Below are 21,150 nucleotides of genomic sequence, written 5' to 3'. Positions count from 1 at the left end.
AGGCCAAACACAGGACACATTAAATGCCCAAAAGATGCAGGTGGAACCAATCAGGGCGGGGCTGACCATCAGAAATGGCAGAAGTGGGAGGGTCTGAAATGAGAGACAAGGTAACAAAGTAACAAAATAAAACAGGAAACATGAAACATGAGAAGAACAAGAAGACATGACTAAGCCTAACGAGATGTGTCAAAAGGAAACTCAAACATCTTAGTTGACCAACAATTAAATGAAGGAATAAATATGTGTATTTCTTTAGTTTGCATGTTCTTCCTTAATAGTTTCTCTGGGTGCATCATTTTCCTCGCACAGGCTGAAGACAAGCAGGTGAATTGTAACTCTAAATTGCTGTAGGTGTGAATTGAGAGTGTAAAAGTTTAAGTCTTAAGGCAGGATAGACAGGCAGCGTGTTCAGGGTGTTCACCTGTGGCTTGAAGTGTGCAGGGCTGGATCCCAGAATAGATGCAAGGTGTGACACTTCTTACTCCATAGTAAAAGATAATAAATGTATAAAACATATCTACCTGTTAAAAGAGAGTTTGTCCTTGCTGATGTCACCAAGTGTTGCTAACGGTGAGAACCGCTCAGTCTCTGTAATTGGTATTATAAAGAGTTGTTCTAGACCTGCTCTATAAAACTGTCCATCTCAACTGCAAGATGCATATTTTTTAAAAGGCGTACAACAAAGGTAGATTCCCTTCTTCCGTAGAATCTCACGTAATGCTGAAATATTGTTGTTATTATTTTGTTGTTGTATGTTTCTGTGATCATGTTTCTGTGATCATTTCCATTAATTAACCAAGGAGAAGATCAGATTAAAAATGACATTAAAAGGACAGTACACTCCAAGATAATCCCATGCCCTTGTTGTGTGCAACGTAGAGGATTTAAAACTCTTTTAAAAACCCCTTTATAACAGTGTAACCTCTGTGTATCTTTCTGTATAAATTATGCTGATTTGACTAACATAATCATTACTTTTGTGGGCAATTTTTGTGATGAGAAACATGCCTCTCCACTATTCACCACAATTAACCCAGCGCAGCATCTATTCGTCTGCACACATTTGTCAGGGATTCTCCTGTTTAATTTCTCACTCTGCATTGAGACACGTCCATGTAATTATGAGCCAACGAGCAATTAAAATATCAATTAAAGTTTGTTAGGCAGGGAGCATATCATGGAGAACAGCAATTAGGTGCAATAGTTGCATAATTCTATATCTATCTATCTATCTATCTATCTATCTATCTATCTATCTATCTACGTCTTCAGTTCTCCTTCATCCCCCTGATCCTTTTTCCATGCTTTTACTGGCTCTGTCTTTCCAATCATCCTTCTAAGTGCTTCAGTGAATCCTTCCAAACTCCAGTCAGTCTGTTTTCTACCATTCCTCAGTCCACTTCCATATGCACCCTTTATCCCAGTGGCCTCCCCCCTCGTTCCTCTTCCATTGTGTGCTCTTTGGAGTGCCAGTGGATGACGACTCCATCTCCCATCCCTCAGTTTCTCTCTGCTCCTCTTCATCCCTCCCACCTTTGGGTTGGAGTGGTGCTACATGACAATCCAATATCCACCAGTCTCAAGCTCCTAATACTCACCCTCTTCTTCTCTGTTTTTTTCTATGTGTTACTCATTTTTACTCCATCTTTCCACCTTCCTTCTCTACATCTGTGCTGCTGCAGTAAAAGCAACGTTAAAGTTTAGTATAAATGTGGAGAAACGATTTCACAATCAATGCATGGTCTATCCTACTGGTGCTGGAAACAAATCCTTTGAATATTTGAAATTAAGATTTTTTTAAAATTAGATTTGAAATTATCTACAAATTACACAATATACCTGAAAGACAAATAATAATAATCAAGAAGAGTGAAGAAGAAAACAATTGCAAACAGCACATTTACACACCTTCCAACAAACTCTTTAAGATCAGATCTTTAATTTGTTTTCCTTGAGGTACTTCATGCTTTCAGGTAATTATTCCAACACTGCAAGTAAATGCATCATTGTTCCATCGCAACAAAAACAGAACATTTGTCACAGTATTTCTTTACAGTAAACACAACTTTGTCAGACTGGAAAAAAAGTGTAATATCATATGCAGATTTTCCAAAGGCAAATTATTATTTATATACATTAACCAACAAGAATATACTGTATAGAAAAAGATCCCTTATCTGAAGCAGCATTATCCCAGTGCCTATGTAAGCAAAACAACCTCTTTGCTCAAATGACGCAACCTGACTAAAATGTTAAGTCCTGTAGTTTGCTTCAGCTTTTCAAACTTTTTAGCTCGTGTCCCTACACAGAGACATGCTCAAATCACCCCGACTCCTCAACATTCCTAAAGACATGCTTGCTTTTCCGTCTGGATCTAACAGCTCCATGTTTTAAGGATACTTTCGTATAGAGCTTGCTGACAAATGTGAAAATGAAAATGAAAATGAGCATACTGTCATTTTCTTTCTTTTTTTTTTTTTTATGGGGGACACGTGATAACATGGAGCCTAAAAATGTCCTATGTGACAACATCTGATGGCTGAGTCTAATGTTCTCTCTCTGTGGGTGTGTGAAATTCACACATGTGAGAACACCTCCTGCCCGCGGAGAAGGGAGCCATCTGACCTTTAGCTTGTGGTGGATTTAATGAAGAGACTGTCATTTGCCATCTCTGTGACTGCATGCTCGTCTCACACATGCAGATTTTGGAAGTGAACACCCCTTTACCCTCCTCTTTATCTGGTAGGCGGTCTGAGTGTATCATTTGTGTCAGTATTAATGAGACAGTTACTTGTACAATTGGTCTCCCAGCTGAACCAGTACGCCTGACTGGTCGATGGTGTCCTGATGAATGTGAAATGTACTTTGGTAAGTGTGAGCAAAAGGGAAAAAGAAGTCACCAGTGACATCCAGTGGCCAAATAATAAACTGCTTTTACTGTAGTACTCAGCGCAGGCAAGGCAGGGAAAGTGAAGCGTAGTCTTCCTCATCTGTCAGATGAGTAGATACAGATCTCCCTCTCCCTCTTTTGTCTTAAAAAACTGACTGTCTATGGCATCAGCTGCTGACAGCTGCAGGCAAACACACAAATGCACATACAGAGGACAAATGGGAAAGCACAAATGATAGTTTAGCATAACATGTTAACATCCGGGAGGTTTTTTTTTTTTAATTGTAAATGAAGTTTACACAATTTAAAACATATAAAAACAGTGGTGATGTAGTAGCACATGGAAGTAGTAATTCCATATTGTGGTAATGCTGTTACAAGAAGAAAAAAAAAAACAAAAAACTTAAATTACAGCAGTTTTAGTGTTTTAATGTTTTTGAAATATTAGTGATGATCAATTATCAAAATAAGTAATGCAGAATTACCCACTGAGAAGAATATTGTTGATGTAATAATGTGTTCATCACATTAATGTTGGAACTTGTAAAGAGGGGGTATAATTTTAATTTCCACTTGGTAGAATTTCATTCTGCGGAACAATAAAACCTTAAACTTCATCCATCACAGTTTATTTCATTACTGTATTTTGTGTGTTTATTATGAATCTGAAAAATATCTAAAGGTGTCCAATGTTGTAGTGGAGTGATTAAGTGAAAAGTAGTAAAAAAAAAAAGTCCAGTTGCCTTTCATGTCCTTATTTTTCATTAATGTGACATGACATGATACAGCTTAATTGAAAATGCATTAAATCAGCAGTGTATGGTACAGATAAAAAAAATGTTAAATTTGTTCACAGTGATTCAAAACATCAAGCTGCAGTTGAATTGTGTCGGGGGTGTGATTGTGCAGCAGCCTTGCAGACTGCTCCGATCAAATCCTCCTCCAATTGTTACGTTCCACAGCCCATGCATTGCCACACTGCAAATGACACACACACACACACACACACACACAGACTGTATAAAACCATATAGGGATGACGATTTATTTATAAATGAACAGGTATATAACATTATTGTTGCAGCTGGGTGGTGATGCTTGTTACATATGGATATAGACACACACACACACCTGTTATACAGTTGGGTGCAGCAGGTGACCAGTTGTGAGCTGTTGCTCACATTGGTGTTGTTGAACTGTGTGCTCAGGAAATGTGGACACTGAAGATCAGGGATGTACAACATACCTAGAAACCGACAGAGCAAATCATGAACACACTTGAAGAACAGGCTACGTCGTGTGTTTAAGAAACAGACATTTTGCAAACAAGATATAAATTTAAGGACTGAGTGTAAAAATATAAAGTAAAAAAATGCACACATTTTTATGTCTTGTATATACTGCTGTATAACAGAGAAATATTTATTTTCATTGCTATGTATGGTCCATATATATTTTACATTATGTAAATACATTATATTTTGTAATATAATGAAAAAGGTGCCTCTGTGGCTTTGGCTAGGTTTTAGTGAAACAAACAATAGTGAATAACAGCTTCTAATGCTTAAGAACTGAAGCACAGCGTCAGCCTGAGCATTTGAGAATTCTGGTGTTTCAGGCTTTGGTCATAAAATTAATTCATTCTCACTTAAAACGCAATAGTTATGTCACAGAGACCGAGAGAGAGGGAGTGAGAGAAAATGTGCAGACGTGTCAACAAGATATGAAAACTTTCTTTGACCATGAAGCCTCATGTTGCTCTACAATACTGTGAATTATCGGCGAAGTGTATGAACTATGCTGCAGATCGGAGTCTCTGTTAACAGTGACATTAAGGTTTAAGTGCTGCTAGAAAATATCTGCAAACTCACTGTCCTGCATTATTATATAGTATGATGAGCTGGTGTCCTAATGTTTCACTCTCTTCATTTCATTGAAGTTCTCGTGCCTTATTTCCATGTTATTGAGCATGTAGCTGCAGTGGCAGCTTTGACATACAGTGTGTTGGTGGTCAACTTTGCTGTATGCTGTAGCGTAGAACATTGTCAAATGGCTGGAAATTGTTTTTAATAACTTTAAGATATAACCTATCCTGTCCATTCAAATTAATACAAAAAACACATGAACATCTAGTACCATTTGATATGATGACGTATCTAAACTCCCCCATCTGTGTCTGACTTCCCTGTTCTGTTCAGAGTTACAAAAATCTAAGGAAGCTAAGGATGATTTAATCACATTTTCTGCCACTGAACTCATCTTTTGGAGTCAGACAGGCTTATCTCCGGTGTGAACAAAAGGCTGAAGTTCAGGGCCAATTTTTGAACCAACAACAACACCTGTTCTGGTTAACCCGCAAAAAGTCACTCAAAGAGACACAACAATGTACTCGAAACCTCCTATGTAGGAGGTTAGGGAACCTTTTACTGTACATATCTGAGCCCAGGGGCCAACCATCTCACCACCAAACCAAGGTTTGAAGATGGGGTGAGTAATACCAGCGACTTGGTAATGAGACTCAACAACCAGTCATATTTCTCCACAGCCATTCACTGTAACGTTGCTGGTATTGGACCTAAATTAGATTATAGACCAAAATTATACCTCAGGACACTGTATGAATACAAGACAGACAGGAAAACAACAGTGCACAGTCACCTGCAATACAAGCTGTCATGAAAGAGGATACGCTGCCGGCAATCAGAGCTCTGAGGCTACAGCTGGAGATGTCAGCCTGTCTATCTGGAGCCATGGTTGCTAAAAAGTGAACATTATGTTCAAACAACATGAAATGCACTCAAAAATTCAATAGCAACAGGTGTATAACAGTACCAAAACCACCACAGTAATTTAGTATATTCATTCATTCCTTAATTCATTCAAGAAATTCAAAGTCACCGTAACACTTTCTATGAAGACTCGTAATGTGTTATGGGGACACTGATAGTATATTTAATGCATTCATAATGATTTATGACCACTACACACATCATTTTTCTGATGCACTGTGTCAACAGTCATAAAACATTATACATGTGACTTTCAATGAATGAATACTGATGGGGCTTATAATACATTATAACTAGTTATACTCACCCACACACACCTCAGCAGCCAACTGCAGTAAGGACAGTAAGGCAACGGTATACTGTATTCGTCCATGCAGTTATCATTGTAGTTTAAGTACGTGATGTATCCAATAAAGCATGCTTCATCTTAATGTTTAATTTTTGCAGGTAAGTTTATTACTTTTTTAGTACTTATTAATTATTACTAAAAGTCACTAATTCACTAATTTTTGTAGCTATTTGGTAACTACTACTTGCAAATTTTGAGCTTTCATCTCACATTTCTTTGGTTTTTTTGTAAAACGTTGTTATTACAAGTTTAATTCATCTAATTCATCTCTGAGTGTAGTCCCACCCTTTGACATCTGCAAAATTACACATATTCACACCTGGCCTCTGTGTTTTGTAAATTTTCTGATGTTAAGTCTGTTGAGAATTAGGAATGGATGTGTGACTTTATCTAATTTCCTGGTCTAGGAAGCAGTCACAGTCTAAAAAAAATGGTTTAACTTCTTATTCAGTCCACACAGTGTAACTTGCTTAAATGTAACAGATGGATTCCCAGCCACGTACTCCCACTCTTTCCCAAAACACCATAAAAAACTCTCGAGTTTTCAGCCTGTACATTTCTACAGTGTGTGCGGCAGAGACTGTAGTAGTGGTTGGTGTTGCTGCTCAGCCTTGCTAATAGCTCATGAGGTGGCACTCACACAGCGCTCCAACCGCCATCCCCAGGGAGGCGAAGTTGGAAAATCCACACAAAGCATAAGTTGCAATGGTTTCAGAGTGTACCTGAAAGAGGAAAATTATTAAGTGAAAAAACAAACAAAACAAAATCTAATATCCAAATCTTCTATTTAAGGAAAAAGCTAATCTAGATGGTTTATTTGTTCTGTCATATGCAATTATTATAAACCAATTTTTACACTTTTCACCAGAAGATGATCATGATTTACCATTAGCAAACCTGTATGAACTTCATATTAGAAATTCTCTAATTCCTCACTAATGGCACACTCACCACTGATTTTGTCAACTGCAAGCCTCAGTTGATACCCACCCCCCCAATCAAATTAGCATATTCTATTTACCTGAAATGGGTGTCATATGCCTATTCAATTATCAGACATTTTTAAAACATTGTAAAGGGTCGGTTTGTCCAAATCAAGGCAACACATATTTTCTCACTTTCCCTGGGTGGCAGACACTTTCTGTTTTTGAGATGCTTTCCGGCTGATAGTTTTCTGCTTGTCTTTTTTCAATGGTTTAAACACTACAAATGAACAAACAAAGATTCCGTTTATATTCTGTGTTTCTCACAAAAACATATTGTGTTTATCTAAGGTGTAACAAAAGTGAAACCTGCATTGTTTACGTCCACATTTTCTTATATGTCATTTTCTTATATGTCACTTTACTAGTAGTCTTTTCCTTCCTATGTCTTTGCTGGCACATTTCTGTGTTTCCTAATGAGAGTATATGTGCATCCTCAGGCCCATACACAACAAACAAAATGAGACCCCCTCATGGCAGTACTGTTCCATAGTGCTATTTGTGCTCCACAAAACTCCACAACAAGTAAATAAATAAATACAAATGAGGATGACAATATGAAAAAAATGAAAATACAAGATCAGTGATACTCACAGAGATGTACTGCTTTACATTGTCCACATATTCTGGCCCTCCTGCTTTCCGCCTCTTAATTAACACTGACAACTTTTGATAGGCCACAAATTCATTTAGAAATGTCTTTATACCAATCAGCTCGGCAACAATGAAACTGTCCTCCCAGGAAACACCCATCATGAAGGAAAGTGGCATAAATACATAAGAGCAGACAAGCTGAACAGAAGAAAAGAAAAAGTGAGTGAATACGATCAGTTTTTGAATATATTTACAATAAGCATATGTTGGAGATTTGGGTTAAAAGTGTTTGAGTGTGAGCTTGTGACCATCACCGAAAAGCTTAGCTGTGGACAGTCCAACATCCCACCAAACCATGAGAGAGCAGCATCAAAAAAGGCCAACAGTGCCAGGAAGGCAATGAGATTGACAACAATGTTGGCGATTATGCCAACAGCACAAGACGCACCTTGGGATGCCGCCTCTAACATGTTGGCACTCTCCCTGACGGGACACAGACAACATCTGAATGGTTATAAACCCTCAATGCTCTAAACAGCATCTTATTAAAATAGCACAGTGTCATCTGCATTCTGGTGTTGATGAGCTCATGCCATTTGAAATATTGTAGTTAATCTTAGATCAGTGAAGATAAGAAACTACAATTTGGTTTAAATAGACAATATCTGGTCCCTGTTCAGTTCTTTGTCAGGTCATAATGCTTCATAAATTTTCTAATCACACTGACCCATTGAAATGATGGGTGTTCAAATAAATTTGTGACTTGTACTTTGTGTGATGGCTTTTCCTTTTTCTTACAGTTTGTGTGGTGTATGTGTGTGTTTATATATATTTGTTTATTCTGTACTGTCCTACCCTTGGTCAATTTTGAGGACGTGAATGTCTGTTACACTGGAGGTCTCTGTCTCAGGCCAGAAAGTCTTGGCAATGGCCAGGGAGGCTGGAGCAGACATCACTGATGCTGTCAACAAGTGTATTGCATCAACCTCAAAATGGATGCACATAGAACAAGAAATAAAATTTGTGGTCAATCATTCACTTCCTGACAGAACTGGCACTGAAATTGTCACTAAAAGAGGAATCTTCATAACACTTCAGAGAAACTAATGTTTCATCACATTTTTATGAAATAATTTGTACACTGGACTTTCATCTTTCACATTTAGTTTTTTTTTTTTTTAACTATTCTTTCAAACACTGATTTAAAATCCTGAAATATGATAACCTCAGTGATGAACCTCTCCTACCCTCCTACTCACCCCAAAGGAAATGAAAGCTCCTAAAATGGTACCAGAGATGCCAGCAAATCCTCCTGTCATCACAGCATGGATCTCAGAGCAAGTCAGCCTACTGATGTATGGACGAATCAAGAGAGGTGAGTCTGTCTGAAAGAGAAAGATGAGGGCACGTACTGGGTTGGTTTAGGATCAGTGCATTAACAGATTAATATAATTATATTTGCTTGATGTTGTTTATTGTATCAACTGTTCTTTACTTGTCCCAAGAATATATTTCCAGCTGCAGTCATTGATTCTGTTGGAGAAGTTCCCATGGTAACCTGCATTATGAATCCCAACTAGATAAAACAAATAAATAAATAAATAAATAAATAAAAATAAAATAACTGAACTGCAGGATATAAAATCAGAATACAATTAGAAAATAAAATATACAAACAGTCATAGTTATTATGCTCATTCAGTGTGTTTGAGTATTTGTCTTTCATTCATTTATTTCCTTGGATTTCTTATATTTTTATATGCATTTTGTCCTCATACTTCCTCACCTTGCAAATAAGCCATTGCATGAAGCCAATGTAGTAGAGGATGGAGATCACAGAGCTTAAAAAAACCAATATAGGCATCACCTGGAGAGAGAGTCCACAACCATCATCATTATCATTATCAACAGCAGCAGCAGCAGTAGCAGAAAATGAGAAATCTTGTATTTCATATCAGTATATACATAATTCTAACAGTATCAATATTCCTAGTAGTATGGTCTCCTCTTTTTTGCATTTGTAATCCTGAAGTGGCAAGTTTTTCAGATTTTTACTTTTGTCTTTTGTGAGTACAGGATATCAACATTACATTTTTTCTAATCATATTTTTTGTTTTACTAACTAACTACTTCTGGTGCTGGACCTAATTAGGTATCTGCACACATAGCAGACAGTGATCATGAAATGTATCCAGGTAACTGAGTGCTGATGTTCATGCAGTCAGACTCATATTATTTTTGTATTTTCATCACTGTTATTTTACTGTTGTCTCGTGTGCAGGTGTGTTTGTCATACCTTGAAGATGAAGAGGTGGTCTGTGTAACTAGCACCAAACACAAACTTAGACCCAACATCTGTGAATGACATGAAATTCTGTATGGAGGAAATTTTGAATTGTTAGCAACTGAAACAGGAAATTTTCAAACAATAGTTTGTTTTTTGTATTCATTTAAAAAATAAATAAAACTTGAACACTTTAGAAGTGCTAACTACAGTAAGTTAATTTACCTAAAGACACAAGGAAACGAAAATAGCAAACAGAAGAAAGAAACAAGGAAATGATGGATGTACACAAGAAAACAAAATAAGAAAAAGGAAGGAAACAATGAGACAAAAGATGGAAAGGAAACAAAACAAGGAAATGGTAAAACAAAAGAAGGTAGCGCTCTCAGCTAGGGTGATCATAGCATTCATTCTGCTGCCTTGCTCTTTGACTAAGTCTCATGTTATCGTTCTGCACTTTCCCACCATTTCCATCGTCTGATCTTTTATTCTACTTTTGCCTGCCTGAACCCAGGTTGCCTATTTCCCAGTTTGACTATTCTTCTCTTGCTCCCTGCCTGGTTAATTTTGCCTCTGCTGATTGATTTTTTGGCATCTGCTTGTTACTGGATAAAAGCTGACAAGAAATTTTTTTATATGTGACAGTGTGTTGTGTGTTGCAGAAACAAGAAAACAAGGTAATAAAACAAGTAAACAGAGATTATTAAAAGCCAAAACAGGTACGACTGGAAATTATCTGCTTGTTTGTGTCTGTTTGTATGTACCTCTACTTGATCTCCCAACCACTGCAGTGCCCCTAAGCCAAACGTGGTCCTGAGGCCCAGCAAACCGAACAAAAACTGTAGACCGACTCCCCATAGTAACGTTCGCCAAGACCACTGCAACACACATGTACAACACACATATATACATAGATAGCTGAAAGTTCATTTGGCAGAGTTCGCGTGTGTGTTTGTGTGCGCACGTGCGCTTACACGTGTGTCCTCACCCTGAATGGGTGTTTGGAGAACAGCAGCATCAGGAAGATGAGGAGCAGTAGACCAAAGAAGGACATAAGATGTCTGGTCCCTCGCTGGGCTGTGTCCAGCGCTAACCAGCATACCACTGCCACCAGCAGTAACACATATATTATCCTGGAAAGAGAGTGATGGACAGGCCAGGAAGATGAAGAAGTGGAAGAAGGTAGCGAGATGGACAGGGACAGTCCACCTGTAACATGTAATATATTGACAACAACCTCTTAGTCAACAACATTTCAATGATATTCGATTGCTTATATGAACCAGTGTTTATAAAGTTATAAACTTTAGTCAAGAGATCTTTATGTCTTATTCATACCAAATCTTGGATTAGCGGATCTTTTAGCCACTGGGAGGCAGCAGATACAAGCTGTAAATACAATACGGGTATATCAGCTTGATATATTGAGCTTGTTGGACAACAGTTAACAACGCACACATCCAGCAGACGTGACTTGGAGTTGTATAGCTTGTCCACCTGTAAAATTTAAGTCCTAGTACTGACACTTTTTTTTTAGCTCTGTTTTGGTCTCTACCAGTTTCTGAGGGGAATATCTGGTTCTATTCACTAAATCCTATAATATGTTCACCAGCTAATGGTTAACTTTGTTTTTGATACTGGGTAGGTGGCTTTTAGTTGTTTTGCTATTGTGGATGAAAACAACACTATGAGAGCAATGAAGGTTTGGTTTGCTATGTAGGTCACAGCATCAATCCACAGTCGAAGATGTCAAAGCAACATGAAATATACAATAAAAATGGAAGAGAATAAATATACCAATTCTAAAATGAAAAACAGCAGCAGAGGAAGCCAAAGAAATGTTTCTAACATTCTAAAGATTAAGCCAAATAAACTGCTAATCAAGGTAAACTAAAGTAGAGGTGTGCAAGTGACAAATTCAGCCTTTCAGGGCTTCAGGAATAAACCAGAGTCTTTCGATTCAAGCATCTTGTGGGAGATCAAGAAAGTACAAGAAAGTACTGTGATGAAGTTTCCTATTTTCCTATGTTCCTATTTTACCTTTCAACTGAAGTAACCACTTAAGTGCCCTTGAGCTAGTGCAATTACCTTGTTTTTTGTGCAACGTGGTACACGGCAGTTCTTCTCACACTATGCTGACAACTGCTTTCACTTACTTTATTCTACCCTGTTTGACATCAGTTCTCATGCTGATATCACAAACGGTACATTTCCTCAGTCTGATGAATTGAGTCGGAGGTTGTTACCAGGAAAGATAAAAACCCTCACACTGCCTGAACTGCTTGGCACATTTTATATACCTTATTTACCTTATTTGCAGCTTCCAAAAATATTTTTTGTAGTACGCCTCCCTCCTTCCTTTAATGAGGAAAGTATGGAGCCCCTAAGTATAAAATGTATTAGCAAGTAAGCTGATATTTTCTTATTTTATCTCAGTGACATTTGTTCGATTTCTTTCTTTATTTCCTATCTTCTATTTAGATAAGAAAACCATCAAATATCTTAAAATATTTTATTATTTTTAAATATATTTTAATGCTGGTCATAGTATCTGTTATATTTAACAAAGGTTTTATATTTTTCATTACTACTGTAAGAGTATGATTAAATATACTGTAAAATCACCTTATTGTTGTACTATTACTACAATCATCCTTTAGCATTTGAATTAATGATTAAGACAAGTAAGTGATGATGGAGTGGTGGAATGATTATACTAACAGTATAACAAGAAGGTGATTTACAGTATATGGCTGACAGTAACCTAATAGAGATGTATTAATGAAAAACCATAGGGTAGATATGGTTAGATATTTGATGTTTTTATCAATCAAAGAGAAGACAGGAAATAAACAACGGTCGTTTCTAATTTCTCACCATCTCATCCAAAACCAGTTTCTGTTGAGAAGGTCTCTGGCAGGATAGAGCTCCTCCCACACTCGGTCGCCATAGTGTTCCATCATCCAGTCCCAGACCAGGAAGAATACAATTACCAGTGAGATGACCAGCAGCACGAGAGCCCGGCGGAAGTTCAGGACACATGCTGCTATCACTATTGCAATCAAGCCTGAAACAAATATAACACTAAAATGAATTAGAGCCCACTGAGCACTTTTATTGAAACTTCTCCAATCTTATTTGCTGCTTTGCAACCTGTAGTTAAAAAGACAGTAGATAATGTTATTTCTAAAATTACTAGTGTGATCAAAACAGATCAGAAAAGACAATTCAGTTCAATTTAATTTTATTCATATAGCACCCTTTACAATCAATATTGTCTCTAGGTGCTTTACAGAAACCCAGAGCCTGAACCCCCAAGCAAGCAGACAGTGGAAAGGAAAAACTTCCTTTTAACAGGAAGAAACCTTGAGCAAGACCTGGCTCACAAGGGAGAACCCAAACCTAACCCTAACCCTAAAGGAGGAGAAGAAGAGGTAGATAGGACAGAGGATGAAAGAGAGAGAGAAACATACACCCAATAAACACCATTCATTCAAAAGACAAAGACAAAGGGTCAAAGTCTTAAAATGATCATTCAGCGTTTTAACCTTCCTTAAGTTTTTTAAATGTGCTGTTTTCTTGTCTTCCAACGAGATGCACAGTGTTTTGATCTGTGAATGTGAATACTGTATTGAAATAGAAATGCAACTATTCTGCAAAATCGTAATTGCAGTTTATATTGAACAGCAAATTATACTGTCCTGCACATAATGCAATTTCATATTTAGTAATTATTTTATTTAAAAAATGGTTTAGTGTTGGTAGTAGGGATTATTAGCTTCTTTTGCTGAGCCAGTGGTCTGCAAAGTCACCTTTGAGTTACCATAAATACTGAAAAATAGCAAAATGTTTTATTGGATGTGTCAATTTCCACAATGGTGTGGACTGTGGAGATGTTGCAATTCTTTTGAAAAGCAGATACATCGCTATATTTCTTAAAAAGATGTGTCTGAGACCTGAGAGCAACATAACAAGTCATGTTAGTCATATCCAGCAGTATTTTCTGTTATTATCTTTGGATCGATTCTGTGTCACAATACCACTAATAGCTTTCTTAACGTTGCTATAGGAACAAGCAAGTGCATTAATTGTCTGTATTGTTTGTTTGTGTGTGTGTGCTAGGTGTGCACACACTTAAGTCTGTGTAGTCTGGACAGCTACACAACAAATACACACATTTCATATGTGTTCTGATAAGACAAGGTTTGATTTTTCTACAAAAAAATCCTCGCAACTGTGTAGTGTTTTTTCTTTATTTTTACTACTTTCTACATTGTAGATACATACTGAAGACATCAAATATATGAAACAGGATATATGGAACTATGTAGTAAAGAAAAAAATGTTAAATAACTCTAAATATGTTTTATATTTTAAATTATTTCTTAATGGGGTTGGGACCGTCAGTTGTGCTGTGCAGAAGTCAGGTTGGTACACAGCTGACAGTTCTATTTGACAACTATTGTTATGGCAAGAACCAATCAGCTAAGTAAAGAGAAATGATTGTCCATCATTATTTTAGGAACTGAAGCCCAGTCAGTCCGCAAAATTGCAAAAACTTTGAATGTGTCCTCAAGTGCAGTTGCAAAAACCATCAAGCGCTATGATGAAACTGGCTCACATAAGGACCGCCCCAGGAAAGGAAGACCAAGAGTCACCTCTGCAGCTGAGAATAAGTTCATCCGAGTCACCAGCCTTAGATATTGCAAGTTAACAGCACCTCAGATTAGAGTCCAGATAAATGCCACCCAGAGTTCTAGTAGCAGACACATCTCTACATTAACTGTTCAAAGGAGACTACGCGGATCAGGCCTTTATGGTCAAGTAGCTGCTAAGAAACCACTGCTAAGGAAATGCAACAAACAGAAGACATCTGTTTGGGCCAAGAAGCACAAGGAATGGACATTAGACCAGTGGAAATGATAAGTTCAAATTAGAAATCTTTGGTTCCACCTGCTGTGTCTTTGTGCAACACAGAAAAGGTCAACGGATGCTCTCTACGTGCATGATTCCCACCGTGAAGCATGGAGGAGGAGACGTGATGCTGTGGGGGTGCTTTGCTGGTGACACTGTTTGGGATTTATTCAAAATTGAAGGTACACTGAACCAGCATGGCTACCATAGCATCCTGCAGCAACATGCCATCCCATCTGGTTTGTGTTTAGTTGGACCATCATTTATTCTGGATTTTATTATTATTTATTATTTTGAAGAAGAACCATCAAATGAGAAGGTGTGTCCAAACTTTTGACTGTTAGTGTATATATATATAAATATATATTATGTCTATTTTTCTGCCTTATCACGCAAACACACACACACAAGCTCATGTCAATATGCTCCAAGGCATGCAGGTCTGCTATAACCAGTGCAGCTAGTTTGTAATATAAACAGTTCTTTAAAAGCCTTCATGCTGGCCGAATGTCCTAAAGCAATACTAGAAATTGATTTTTCAGTGCGCAGATGTGGAAGTTTAAATGTGTGTAGCTGCACAATAAAACATATCAATCAAATAAAATCAAATGTGCAGTACAGTGGACACACTTTGTCTGATAATGTCTCAACATTAATGACAGGCTTTCATGCTGCAAATTTGAGTAAAAGGTTTCACCTCAACACTCAGGCTTATTAAAACACAATGTTAGCATGTGGAGGCCAGACAAAGTCCTGAAACCCATTTAGGTTCCGGAGTTACACTTTAACAGATGCTAACAAAGATACGTTACCTGCTGCTAAAACCAGGCGTATAGTCAGGCAGATCTGGTCTCTGTGCTCTGCCAAATAACCCTGGAATGCCTCCATTTTCTTCTCTAGCACACTGGGCAAACAAAACCGTAAAAGATAAAGGGGTAGATAAGGAGAGAGAGCATAAATTTTACATCAAAGCAACAAGAGAAAGGCTTAAACTGAGACAATCTGACACATCTGACAAAAAAACAAAAGGATCAACCATTTTTGTTTGCCTGGCTTTTTGTGTTCATCATCTGCAACTTCAGCGCAGTCCACATTACTGTGCATCTGACCGTCCTCCTGTCTCACACACACACACACATGCACACACACACACACGAGGATAAATAATGATTATGAAGAACCTAAGTGCAAAGCTGTGACTTGAACAAGAGCTTGTAGGGACAGGTGTGTGTTTCCAACCTGAAAGTCTGAAATAGCCTACTTGTTCTACTGAGACTAAAGCCCCATCACAGAATAACTAACTGTACCATTCTTGTCAGGCAAACACCCTGTGCATCCGAGACATGCTGCTTTTTAACCTTTTTTAGAAACATGTTCCTTAAACATTTCTGTCTCTTAAATAGTGATCTTGAATCATGTGCTGTTGTCACTGACTGCAGGGGCTCCAGGATGTTTTTTTTTTGTATTTTTTAACAATATTTTCAAATCCTGAAATGTTTTCAATACAGTTAAAAACACATTCAGAACAGAGTGATGGCAAGTTTCATGCAGCAATTCTTGACCTGATCTATAGAAAAGATATAGAAAATATATGGAAATTAAAATGAAACTAATTGAAATTTCTGCAGAAAGCCAGCCCAGGTGTCCTGAATGTTTTGTGACTATAACCCACAGTAATGTACTCCATAAATACAATTAGACTATATGATGTTGATGTTTTTTTTTGGTTTTTTTTGTTCCTTGTATTTATTATTCCAGCCCTGGAATTTCAGGAATATGTTTTCTGTTTCACTTATTTATTTTTTTATAACTAAACTACAATAAGAAAAGATATAGAACAAAATAAAGGACATTGTGGCCAACTGTTGCATTTCTGATTCATTGTTGTTGCGTGCACAGTATATAGACAAAAGTATTCAGACACATCTATTTATGGGACTGTTTTTCAAGGGGGGGCCCTTGAAAAACAGTCCCTTACTTTCCTAGAAAGAAATCTTAATGTCTCAGCCTATCAAGACATTTTGGACACTGCTATGCTTCTAACTTTGTGGCAACAGTTCGGTGAAGGTCCTTTTCTATTCCAGCATGACTGTGCCCCAGTGCACAAAGCAAAGTCCATAAAGACATGGCTGGATGAGTTTGGTGTGGAAGAGCTTGACTGGCCTCATCGAACACCTTTGGGATGAACTGGAGCGGAGATTGTGATTCAGGCCTTTTGGGCCAGCATCAGTATCTGACCTCAGAAATGCTCTACTGCATGAATGAACAAAAATTCCCACAAAAAGCCTTCCCACAAGAGTGGAAGCTGTTATAGCTGCAAAGCTGTCTGTGTATTTAGAATGTGAAGTCGTTAAAGTCCCTGTTGGTGTAATGGTCAGGTGTCCCACTACTTTTGGAGTCAAAATTATTCTTACTCCATACTGAAATACTGGTTTATGTAAAAAAAATCACGTAAACTAAAAGGTAAAAAAGGTAAAAGGTAAAAGTTTATCATTTATGTAATTCTCTCTGTTGTTAGTATTTTTTTATGAGCAACAATGTATGCTCAATGAGTGGAATGTGTTGCCAGTGTTATTATCAAACAAGCTCATTCTGAAAAAAAAAACGTTTTGGTGGTTTGAGAGAGGTATGGCGGTAAGATCAATAGCTTGTCTCAGATGCATCATGGTAATGCAGCCTGTATGAAGAGTTTTGAAAAAGTGACTCTGGTACTGACTAACACTTTTTAGCAATTTAAAAAACAAAAAAAAAACAAGATTGAAATAAACAGTGAACAGTATTATTCACGAATAGCTCAGGAAATAAATGTTTAGCTTACCTCTGACTCAAAGGCCTTGTTGTCTGTACCCATTTTTTGACTTGCGTTCTCTATTCCATTCAGCTCCATGCTCTTGCAGCTCATGTATGTTCACATACTGGCCTGACTTGTTGGAGTTTGTTTTTAAGCACACCTGTCCTGCCCTTTTCCCCTCCCATCTTCCCTCCTCCCTGAGTTGCACTGGATCTTTTTCACTCCATGTTGCTCTTTCCTATAGTTTTAGGATTTTGTGGATAACCTTTTGTCAGAATATGTTGTGACAAAGTTCTTTCTTTCTATCTATCTTTGTGTACACACAGGCACACACCCATGCAAACACAAGCTAATGACTACAATCCCTGTTTACCTGGCTAATGTCTTGAGTCTTGTCTAAGCTGACGTCAGGTTAAATGGTGAAAGGTCATTCAAGGATTAACTCAACACACACACACACACACAATTAACTCACATGCATGTATGTGAGTTAATATAGATAGGTGAGTCGTGCAGTAGGTGTTTAGTTGCAAACCGGAATAACATTTGGCACAATCTTTCCAAAATGATGCCAAATACCCAGCGGCCCTCCTCCAGTCCTAATAGAAAAGTCTGTATATGTGTATAATGTCCCTGTGTTTGCAATAGTAAACATTATAAGAATCTTTCCTGGATTAAATTATTTTCACAATAACACTCCCCACTCTCTGGAAATGTTGGATTATCTCTACGTGGCTGTAGTTTGTATAAATGCCACATGTTTCCTAAGTATCCCATCAGCCACTAGAGAGCACTAGTGGATCATCTCTCAGGACCACAACACGCAAGACTAATACAGCATTCAGAGGTTAGAGCAGGTTCATGAGTCCACCTGACAGGATGTATATTGGGGGACACACTGGGAGCTCTCATTCGGAGCTGCTCCGTGCTTTGTAAACAAGCATATAAGCGAATTAGCGAAACAAAAACAATTAAGTATGAGAAATCAGACAATGTATTACTTCCAATTATAGTAAAGTATAAACTTGCCAATGAGGAACAATATACAAAAGATAATAACTATGCGAATTGTTTGTTCATCTGTCTTGCATTTGTTCTGTGGGATTTTCAAAAAGCTTTTTCTCAAGAGAGAGGTGCATCAGGTCAGTTCAGGAAGGAGAAAGACAGCCAGTCATTTTTTAAAGAAATGAAAAAGAAAATCAAACACTCTGCCCCACAGAACACTACTATCCACTACCACTTTGATGTAGCCAGTCCACATGTTAAAACCATTAATCAAACCGAAGCCAAGGATGTTAGAAAAAAGAAAAGCAAGCACAGAGCTGGGAAAATTTTTGTCTGACTGAGGTTTGTTTATTCATGCATCGTGTGCCAAAAATCCCTCGGTTAATAACGGAAGGAAAACACTGTGTGATGTTTTCTGTATATACTCACTGTGTCTAGTGTCTCAGTCATTTCTCTGTTACCCATAAATTTGGGGTAATGGAGGATTTAAGCACTTTATGTATTTCAGGAGCCCATGTGGATAAGTCATATATTGATGCAACAAAAAAGACAAGTAAAATGTCAAACAAATTTATTGGTCAATCAACAAAATATTAATACAAAAGCCAAAACTTACTCAGCCAATAAGAAATTAAATGATTGGCAGTCATATGACATGATCAGGTTTGTTTGTATAAAAACATCTGAATGTTATAAAGGAATAAAGGAATAGTGATGACACAGAGCCAGAGGCAAAGATCTTTACAGCAAGATGTCATGTTGCTAGGGGGAGCTGAGCGACGTCATGAGTAAAAAATATACACTGCGGTCACCAGACCAACAGAATCAATATTAGCTTTCAATAAAAAAAGAGACAATTCACCTTTGAATTAAATTAAACCTTTTTTGTTTTTGCTCTATTGTACGTCTCAGCTATTTCCCAAATGAGACAGACGTGACAAAAAACAAAACCCAAAGGTACAATCTCAAACTAACTTTTAAAATTGATTGTCAGTGCATCAACTCCAGGAAAACATTTGATGCTTTTGATTTTTGATGAGCCACTTATGTTTGCAGGTGCTGACTTTGCTGGACAAATACATCCATATATGACACCAATTTAAAGCTTTTCTAACTACGGATGTTGAATGCAAGTGAGAGACAAACCAAAGAGCTTTGTTCTCTGTCTCAATGGGTTCGCCTTTAACACTTTTAAATCTCATCATCCATGTATGTCTGATGTGGTGCTTTGTATTTTGCAGTTAACACATCAAACATGCTGCATAATTTGCTCAAGAAGTTAAATATGTGTGACATGCTACAAAATGCTCACAGTGCTGGATAAAACACATCATGACTGATGCTTTGTCCGTGGATGACAGATGGTTCAAAGGGGTGATTACACGTTTAAAATGTCAAAGACCTTCAACACAGGTTACAACCTCTGTCAGACTTCAAAAGAAACAGAGACTAATTGGAATATTATGTTTATGAGACACTGTTTTAATTGCTACGCCCACTCTGTTCAGTGCAGGACGTATTCCCCCCAGTTTCTGAGGTAGCCATTCACCAGATTGGTTCAGACACAGACAGGGCTCCATAATTACACTCCTCTATTCAGCAGCACTGCCCGTGCGTCAGCACAAACGTCATTTCAGAGCTGCACATGGGGACGACATTGGAGAAAGAGAGAGGAGAGAGGAGAAGAGTCCTCACAGCTGTGGTGTGTGGTTGCTGCACAGGCAGATGTGCTGTCATTCTCTGTCTCTCACTTACAAGGTGAAAGATTGAGGAGGAGTAGCTCAGCTTTTCTTCAGTGGCTGCACAGTGGAAAAGACAGATAAACTCTTGAGTCAGAAATGCATCCAGCAGTCGGAGATCTATAGCACCAGAGTGACTGGCATGCAGCCCTATAGCCTCCACTCTAAAATGACAGATTATTGATTCGGGGTTGGTTTGGCTGGGAGCCCCATATGATTATGAAATATGGTCTAATGATTTAATAAGGTGACGCTTGGCCTAGTACATGCCAGCTAAAGAGCTGATGATTGGTGACTGCTCCCTCTTGCTCTCTTGTTCTATCGCTCTCTCTCATGTAATGCACTATATCCACTTCTTGTCCACCATTCAGCTCAACTGGCATTAAGAGAGGCCTAAATAATTTTTCTAGAAAATGGTTTTTAATGAGAAATAAGATGGTGCTTTTATTTAAACAACTTTTCCCTATATTAATTATTTCCCATCCCCAATGTATAAGACTGTGAAAGTGCCTCTAGAGTGACTCAAAATAAGGCTTCCAGACAGCTTTGTTTTTCATTGACTAACTGCATACAGGTCTACTTATGAAACACCCGGCATAACAACCAGATGATAATGATGATTATAATGATGACGACGGTGGTGATGAGAATGATTATGGCAATTAGAGCCTGTAAATTGATAGCCCCTTATATCTCATTTACGCACATAATCTGAAGCCAGCAAGTAGATAAATTAAATAACCTCTTTAACGCAGAAGATTCTCCACCTCTCTTCTCTCTCTCTCTCTCTCTCTCTGTCTGTCTTGCTC

General features: G+C 37.8%; 1 protein-coding gene across 2 annotated transcripts; it reads right to left on the bottom strand.

Annotated features, from left to right (window-relative positions):
• Positions 1–3,315: 3,315 nt before the first annotated feature.
• On the bottom strand, positions 3,316–18,126 carry LOC124058387 (solute carrier family 28 member 3-like). 2 transcript variants are annotated; one of them, XM_046387598.1, is made up of 17 exons: positions 17,625–18,126; positions 15,843–15,922; positions 15,619–15,710; positions 12,770–12,959; positions 10,867–11,025; positions 10,657–10,770; positions 9,905–9,982; positions 9,395–9,475; positions 9,104–9,184; positions 8,868–8,993; positions 8,464–8,594; positions 7,923–8,091; positions 7,609–7,806; positions 6,672–6,753; positions 5,552–5,650; positions 4,025–4,139; positions 3,316–3,871 (listed from the first exon to the last, which is right to left on the bottom strand). In XM_046387598.1, the coding sequence occupies exons 2-17, from the start codon at positions 15,843–15,845 to the stop codon at positions 3,754–3,756; spliced, it is 1,836 nt and encodes a 611-aa protein (XP_046243554.1). In that variant the 5' UTR covers positions 15,846–15,922; positions 17,625–18,126; the 3' UTR covers positions 3,316–3,753. The 2 variants fall into 2 exon arrangements, with proteins under 2 accessions (XP_046243554.1, XP_046243553.1); XM_046387597.1 differs by having other exon boundaries at positions 10,881–11,025; positions 17,625–18,125.
• Positions 18,127–21,150: the final 3,024 nt, after the last annotated feature.

This window comes from Scatophagus argus, chromosome 4, assembly GCF_020382885.2.
Source record: "Scatophagus argus isolate fScaArg1 chromosome 4, fScaArg1.pri, whole genome shotgun sequence".
NCBI classification, from domain to species: Eukaryota; Metazoa; Chordata; class Actinopteri; family Scatophagidae; genus Scatophagus; species Scatophagus argus.
The sequence above is the reverse complement of the archived record's forward strand: the minus strand, read 5'-3'. Positions and strand labels throughout refer to the sequence as shown.

Bases quoted from the DNA above. Each gene is read 5' to 3' on its own strand.
- LOC124058387 (XM_046387597.1), bottom strand. From the start codon at position 17,708: ATGAGCTGCAAGAGCATGGAGCTGAATGGAATAGAGAACGCAAGTCAA. The intron at 12,960-15,618 runs GTAACGTATCTT...TATTTGTTTCAG, and splicing joins ACGCCTGGTTTTAGCAGCAG to GCTTGATTGCAATAGTGATA. The intron at 6,754-7,608 runs GTGAGTATCACT...TTCCTCTTTCAG, and splicing joins ATGTAAAGCAGTACATCTCT to GTACACTCTGAAACCATTGC.